At 41.8% G+C, this 8655-nt stretch overlaps 1 protein-coding gene across 1 annotated transcript in view; it reads right to left on the bottom strand.

The window, feature by feature from the left end:
* The window catches only part of Rho-6 (serine protease rhomboid 6), a 7380-nt gene extending 1116 nt beyond the window's left edge, over window positions 1-6264 (bottom strand). The window contains exon 1 of the mRNA XM_078189307.1: window positions 6232-6264. Within this exon, the coding sequence (XP_078045433.1) occupies window positions 6232-6264 (33 nt within the window). The remainder of the gene's footprint in view (window positions 1-6231) is intronic.
* Between the last annotated feature and the right edge of the window lie 2391 nt (window positions 6265-8655).

Here is an 8655-nt window from a genome sequence, read left to right as displayed (position 1 = left end):
TAATCCAGAAGATGTAATCCACTTATGAAGAACGGCGCAGATTACACTAACTGCCACTTTCACTTTCGCTGCATTATTATTCAACACTGATAACGAATTATTCAACTATTAACACTTGTCCAGCGATATTTTGTGTGGCCCTGAAAATGACCAAATAAATTTAAATTCAATGCTCGAAATGTCTACCGTCCATGTCGAGACACCATCACGCCCGGAAGAATACTAACCTTGCAATTTCCTCTCCATCGAGCTACGCATTTACCCGAAATATTTTGAACTGTTCTTGCGGCGTAGATACATTTCGAAGAACCGAGTTGTTGTATCAACGAAGTCTCAAACGAAACTGTCCTTGATTGACTTGAAACTTACTACGCAGATGTTTACACAGCTGTGGCGACCGTTGCACGTGACGTCGTCAGGTCGCCGCCAATTGTTTCTAAACAGTCGACGCGCGACGCTTTACGTTTCCAAATTTCTCCGTACGACGACCCCGTGGCAGCACCGAAATAAATTTCGAAACAATTGAAGCGGAGAGCGTCGAAGCTATGTAAACATCTTCGTAGTCAGTTTCAGGTTAGTCAAGGTTAGTTTCGTTTGAGATTTCGTTGATGGAACATCTCGGTTCTTCAAAATGTATGTACACGCCGCAAGAACAGGTCAAAATAATTTGGGTGTATACACAAAATATCGCTGGAAACTTCGGACAAGTGTTAATTGTAGAATAATTCGTGATCAGTGTTGAACAATAGTACAGTGAAAGTGAAAATGACAGTTAGTGTAATCTGTGCCGTTCTACATAAGTGGGTTACATACGTGGATTACAACATTTACATCTGAATTGGTAAGTCTTTCATTAATAATATTTGTGAAATTCATGAAATTCTTAAGCTCAACATTTTCGAAGTTTCCCTTAATTCCGAAGTTTCGCCGGCGCACACGGCGAGTTAATAAAATCTAAATAAAGGCCGGAAAACCCCTCGCAGAGAAAGATGAATGTTTGCGCGCTGCTCCTTTTTGCAAACAAACCTTCGAAAATATGAATTCGAAGAGCGAGAGCGCAGCGGCTCGAAAATATTTTTCCTCTCGTCGGACGTTCTCGTCTCCTTCGCGAGGCGGCTTATTTCACCGTCCGCGGCAGATTTTCCATGTTTGCAAGGATTCTTTCGATAATTTGTCGCGACCGCGGCGCGACACCCCATAGAAATCGACGCCGGCAGGTCGACATACCGTCGCGGCGTTCGATTTTCCGCGGCGGAAAATCTCGAACGGAATTCTCGCGTCTGATTGGCTGAGAAGCTCGATTCGCAGCAAAGCTCGCGAGCGTATTTTAAATCTTTGGAGCACGGTGGGATTAAAAATGTCCCACCTTTTTGATGTACGGTAAATGCACAGTTGGACAATTTTAAATCAAGCTCCGAATATCGCAATAGCTGCGTTCGTTCATGAACTCACGTGGTATGGTGGGACTATTTAAGTCCAATCTTATACCAACAAAGTCAATTGAATTATTAATCTTTTATGCTTTTATACGATGCGATTCTTTTGTTAATAAAAATACACCAATCGAGTTTCATTTAAAACGCAACGAAATTCCTGCGCCGCATATCTGTTCCCTGAAAATCCTGTGTCTCAAAGAGTTAAATCAACAACCGAGGGTTACACCGTGCACGCGCGATCATCGGCGGAACATTTTCCGCTATATCGAATTACCTCATCTCTCCTCCGCCAATATTTGCATAATTCCGCTGATGGCTCTCGGGCCGTGCGCGCGTTTCGAAGCGAGCGAGAACGCGGCCGGGGCTTCGACCAGAAAACCAAAGGAATTCTTGTCTTGCGCGCGGCCGGATAAGGAAAATCGCCGGCCGCGCGCAGCTAATTATTATTTGAACTTCGTCGAACCATCCCGCAAGTTAATCGGCCGCACCCCTCTCTTTCTCGCTCTCCCTTCTCCTTCCCTGCGGCCTGCTTGCCAGCAGGATTCCGAGAACTATGGCAGGGATTGTAATTATTGGACTTTCCGCAGCCACTCGCTGTGAATCGCTGAGACCGACGGAATCGCGGCACCTTTTTTTCCCCTCCCAAAAACCCGACAAGTTCTTGCAAATTACACGGGGTATAAGCTCGAATCTCCGTTTTAGATCCGGTTCCGAACATTCCGAACGAACTTTTTCCTCGTGGCGCAGAGCTTTTTTGCGCCGTCTCGAACCGTCGAATGAACGCGCGATCCTTTTCGGAGGACATCGGGGAACACGGTTTTTCTGTTGGGCTCTTCGTTGTGCAAATGCGTCTTGAATGAATTGTCTCTGGTGGAGACAATGACAAGGGTTGGTTGTGAGGAGGTTAGAGTTGGCGAGAATGTTTCTTATTTGGGGGTGCGATGGTTAGTTTTTGTATTATAATATTTCGATATTAGAAATTTTAGTAGTATATAATTTCATATTAAATATTTTAATATTAGAAATTTCAATATTAGGAATTTCAATATTAAAAATTTTAATACCACGAACTTTAATATAATATTACATTAACATATCAATATTTTCTACCTCGTCAATTAGCATTTTGATTGAACACGCGATTGGCTGTCAATTATTCTTTAAATCCACAGCTATCCATCAAAAGATATTTATACTACTTTAGCAATAAATATTATATTTCATTTCAATTTTATTCGAATATTTAAAAAGAACTTTTTCACCTCTATATTCACCATTTCTAGACCATTGTGCCTCCACTTTTATTTAAAATCTTCAATACAAACAAAGACATTTTGAATTATGAAATGCAAAGAAGATCTCTGAAATTTATATAAGATTATCACAACATTTTCGCACTATTTTCTGATCAAATATTATACGAGATAAATTTTCTTCTAATCTACATAATTAACCAACCTTTTTGGTGATGGAAGCTTTATCCTGACCAAGAATTTTCAGGTTATTTTCAGAGTAAACTCAGATCAGACGTTTATCTTCCATTTTTCCTATTTAAATCATATGCAAATATTCCGAGAAGAAATCTTCTACATTGTAACTATTCAAGTGCATATTAGAAAAATCTCTTCCAGTCTTCTGACTTGAAATTGTAATTTTTAAGAATTGAAAGATTAAAATCATTAAATCATCTTTATTAGTAAAATGCACATTATTTAAAACAAAAGCTAAAAATTGATAATCTGTATTTTGAAAAATTAGGAAAATACGGAAGAATTTCGAGAATAGAGAAAAATGCAGAAGATACCGAAGAATTTCGAAAATTGAGAAAAATTGAGAAAACACAAAATTTCGAAAATTGAGAAAGCTGCATATAATGTAGAAAATTTCGAAAATCGTGAAAATGCGAAAAAATACCTTTCAATGCACCGAAATAATGTTGCGTGTCCCTGACGAGCCGATGAGAACCGACGCCGCCCGACAGTCACGACTCCGCTCCAACACGGAACGTATGTTTAATAGGTCGATTGTAACAATTATCCGTCCGCGACGGATCTCCCGATAGAGTTTTGATTCGGCGACTCCCCGGGGCTCGCCATTCGTCAAAGTTTCGCCTGTCACGTCGCAGTCACACGCGAACTATAACCGTTCCCGACGACCGATCTAATCGTTTCACCCCAATAAATGTACTCGATCGGGGGGTGCATCGATCAAACGGTAGAGTGACGAACGGCGCTCCGATGGCACCGGGCGTCGCTTCCCCGAGTACAGTGATTTGCTACTTAGCCGCGGATTAAGTAGACCGGAGGATCCGGTCGCGGACCAATGGCTATTTAGAATGGACCGGAGGGAGGTGGTTGAAGATGAGTGATACCATTAATCCGCTCTAAGTCGGACCCGCTCGAGCGGGGGATGCTTAATGATCCCTCGCCTTCCATTTGTAATATTACGTGTTTTTAGCGCGAATTAATTTCGGGGTTGCTGACAGATTTTCTGGGATTTTGGAATGTTAATTTTAATATTTTAGATAGTTAAAATATTATTAATCGCCGTAGTAGTGAGTGTAATAAAATATTACTTATTATTACTGAAATTATGAAAATGCGAGGTTAACCCTTGTTAACTCATGCATTTTATTGCATTTTTCAAATCTGTAGGCAGCGTTATTAAATATGTTATTGCTCGTTATAAAAATGCAAAATTAAAGCTTGTTAATTTATTACCGTTTTTAGTATTTTTCAAATCTGCAAGCACTGTTACTAATTATATTATTATTCATTGGGAAAAAAAGAAGAGCAAACCTATTTAACTTACATTTTTCCTGCCTTTTTCAAATTTGCATACACCGTTACTAATTATATTATTACTCTTTATGAAAGTGCAAGATTACACCTTGTTAACTCATACATTTTCTTGCATTTTTCAAATCTGCATGTAGCATAAATGCATGGAAATTATCACACTTCTAAATTACTAGCTTGACGAAATTCCTTTCTTCGTAATTATTTAACAATATTTATCTAAAACTCTTTCAATCGAATAAAAATCCAGTCCCACAAATTACTTAAAATTGCAACAATCGTTTCCGAATCAAAATGACTTTATGTAGAAAGTATAGCAAACCATAACCAGCGCTTAAGACGCAAAGTTTCGCGAATAGCTCGAGATCTATTCGCTCGCGTAACATTGTTCCAGCTCTGTTATTATAATAATGTACCGTCACGGAGAATCCGGTCCTTAAAGAAAGTGTTTACCTAGGTTTTTAACTATCTTGCGCGGCAATCTCGAAGAAGCAGTTTCGTGTGCATAGAACGGCGTTTAAAACTTCAAACGCCGCCATAAGCGCCGCTGGAGAGCGGACGTTTATTGCCTACCCTCCCCGTAACTTTGTTAGTTCTATGAATTTTTAGACGAAACTTCCGCGACGTGTCGACAGTTTAAAAAGGCGCCACACGGTCGACCGAAAATACCGTTTGATTTTTTTCTGTTGTCGGAAGAGAACACGAAGCTAGTTCAATTCACGTTTCATAGCATTCGAACAAAATATATATTTTCTACATGGATTATCAAACGATAATATAACATTTAGCCAAATTTAGATATTACTTTAAATCATGGATGATTTATTTTTGAAATAGAATTTCAAATAGGACATAATCATCCATGATTTAAAATAATATCTAAAATATTATTTCCATAAATATAACCTATAAATATTTCCATAATAATTACCCTGCTCTGATTACAACAATATATATCGAATCTAGAATAACCAAAAACTATATCCATTTCAATTCGTTAAAGTCTTAAAAATAAAAATGCATTCAACACCTCAGAGACAATTTTCATTTCTCCCAAGGAAAAACAATTCACTATACTTCGTAACAAAGCCGGGCGGACGGTGTCGCATTCACCGGATGATTTCGAGCCGCGTACCCGGAAGCTCGATGCTCGAAGGGTTAATTTGTTTTCCGGCGCATCCGGCACGCGAGAAAGTGTCTCGGCGTTGCGGACTCCCGTCGGCGCGTGGAAGGAAGGAAAGGGTTGGGAGGGGAGGCGAAAGAAGGTGGCGGAGGGCGACTCGTTAGCGCGAGAGAGGTAACTCGAGCCGGAAATCGGACGTTTAATTTGATTAATCGTCTCGAGGGGTCTCGAAGCAAAGCAGGTGCGAGAATACCTCGGCCGTCGGAATATTCTCGCGTGAGCTCTCGGACGCGGGGGGCGGGCGGCGGCGGCGAGCCGAGGGGTGAAAGACCGTCGGACGTGTTTAATTAAATTAACGTTAGCCGCCGCGAGTCCTCCGCCTCGCGATTACACGCTCGACACGGCTAATCGCCGGACTACGGGTTCAATTAGCGAATACAGAGCTTCTGTCTCCCCCGTGAAAGCCTCCTCCGCGCCACCCCTCTCTCCCATTCTCTCTCTCTCTCTCTCTCTCTCTCTCTCTCTTTGCCTCGCGAGCCGGCCCCGGTGTCCGCTTGTTGAGAAACTGGGGGAAAACTGGGGAGAAACTTGGGCTCGCTCGCTCGCTCGTCGCCCGAGGGTAGTTTGTTGCTTGAGAACCCCGCGGAGACCGTTAAGAGGGCCGTTCCGGAGAAATTCGAGGTCGGCTGGGGAAATATAGTTAGTTCCGGGCATTTTTGCGGCTGCTCGCGGGAAATTCATGGGGACGAGACCTGCTCTCTCTCTCTCTCTCTGTCTCTCTCGCGCTCGCTCTCTGTCTCTCTGGCTCCTCTTTGTTGGCTCAATGAGCACTCTCACCGGGTCGATTTAGAACGACGAAATTTAGTCGGCTGACCGCTTGTTCCATCTCCGCGAGCACTGGGTCCATTTAGACCCGGCAGTAGCTGTTGCGATCCTTATGTAATTATAGAATACAGGTGTCGTCTTTTCGTGGCGGTGGTAATATTTATTCGAGTAATGGGAGGAAGTCTTTTTATTATAATAATTTAATCAAAGAAACATCAGCTTCAGTAACATGGCAAAAATAAGTAGAGAAGAATAGAAAGTAAATGGTATAATGAAAGAGAGGATAGAGGGTGGGGAGATCTGGTAATTTAAATAATGTGAAAATAGGGAAAATAAAAAAGTGGGAGATTGTGTCAATTTTACATCTCAATTAAAGAAAATATATAAAGAAACAATATTTCAACCCCTACCGAATATTATTGTAACGTTTTAAGTCGTTAAAAGGTCCTAATAAACATATTTACTTTCTTGCAATAAATAGAATCTTTTTTTCTACTAAATTCTTCCAACAAAGACGATTCGAATCATTGTAACTACAAAAAAAGAATACTAAAGAATTAATTCTCAAACTTAGAACTTTTTAATTCAATAACTTTTAAAACCTCAAACAAGTAAAATTTCTCGACGTCTCACTTTCCATCGACTCGCACTACTTGGTAACACCACTTAACCTCGCGATACCCGAAAGATCTCCAACTAGTACACATCAATAAACAACCGGCCTGCCAAAATATTCCGACGTCCGACTTTTCATTGATTCCCACTACTTAGAATTTTCGAAACTTGCTCGGAGCAAATGCCGCAACTTTCGAAGTGGTACGAGTCAATGGAAAGTCCGACGTCGACAAATTTTGACAGACAAATGTGTCTGCGCTACAAGACTAATGGTAATGGGGCTTCTGAAGAGCCACACACGTTGGACTGACGAAATAATTCATTGGGTGTCAAGTGTGCTCCCGTTACCTCGTCTATGGCGATACCGAGTGGAAAGTGAGCGCCATTAAGGTTTACGGGAGCAGAGGTTCCGTTTTAGTGGAATTAATTGTAAAAATTGTATCGAGACAATTTTATCGCATCGCAGGATGTTTTAGTTGAGATTTTTAGCTGCAATTTTCATGCGTGAAGATTGTTATTGGTAATTGTGTTCGTCGATGGTGGTGGGGATGATTTTAGTGTAGTAAATGTAGCAGATATAATATAGTAGTAGTTATAGTAAATGTAATGTAGCGGATGTAATAGATTTAATAGTTATAGTAGGTATAATATAGCAGATATAACATAATATACACAGTGCATAGTATCTAATATAGTGTCTAATATAATATCTATTACAAATAATATTTAATGTAGTAAATACAATAGACACTACCTATTGTAGCATATTTGCTATAACACACAGATATTTCAATATTTACAAGAAGTTCGTTAAAAAAGGATTACAAAAATCTGCCTCAATAAAGTTAACATTTCCCCCAAAGCCAGTAACAACAGTATTTCACGTATCGCAGTCCATAAAACGGCGACTGCAAAAAATATTAACATACAAATAATTGAAAAAATTCAAAATAATAAAATGAAAGATCGCGATTCGATCTAATTTTCTATAAAACGTTTAAAGCTCGCGATCGGAGGGCGGGTGGGCGGCCGTTTCAACCGTATCCGGCCGGTAAACGAATTAATAGCAGCATTTCCCTGCGACATTTCGTTTGTCAAAAAAAAAAAAAAAAAAGAAAAAACATAAAATCGATCATACCGTTTTTTCGATTGGACAGTGAGACCACCCCACCCGGGGCGGCGGCGGGGGGGGGCGGGGGTGCAGGCCCGGCAGTCGAAATATGGGGAGTTCAAAGCGACGGCAATAAAATATTGATAACGGTAATAAATATCGACGGGAATGCCGGAACGCGCGCGGGGAGGTACGCGCCGCTCGGAATCGATATTAAATCGGCGCCGATATCGGGATTTCTTGTCACCTGCGGACGATTAACGGAACGGAACGCCGTGGATGCCGTCGGGGCTTGTCGAGGCGTCCTTTATTTTTTTTCTCTCTTCTTTTTTTTTTTACTGCGAGACGCGAGGGTGGACGTCGCGTCGCTGCGAAACCGGATTAACGGAGGACGCGCGGGTCCGTCGAAATGAATTTCTCATGACGCGCGTTCGACGGTGTGCGCGGGCATCTGTGTGTGTGTACTCGTCCCTCGCGGCCGGGACCAACCCCCTTACCCCCCTTTTCACCCCTCCCCGTACAAGCGGCGACGTCGCGACGCCGCCGGAATATTTCTCGATAACGAGGGCAATTTCGACTGATAAAGGAAATCGACGATACCCCCGTGCTTTATCTCATCGCCCGACTCCCCCCCTCGCGTAATCAGTGTTTGTCAAGCTGTCGTGCCGGTAAGGAGGGCCGCCCCCTTGCCTGGCTCGCCGGAGAAATTGCCCGTGGTGAAGCCGCGCCTGGTCCGCGGGATCCGGC

Source organism: Augochlora pura, chromosome 8 (assembly GCF_028453695.1).
Source record: "Augochlora pura isolate Apur16 chromosome 8, APUR_v2.2.1, whole genome shotgun sequence".
NCBI lineage: Eukaryota > Metazoa > Arthropoda > Insecta > Hymenoptera > Halictidae > Augochlora > Augochlora pura.
This window is presented reverse-complemented; position numbering and strand designations above follow the sequence as displayed.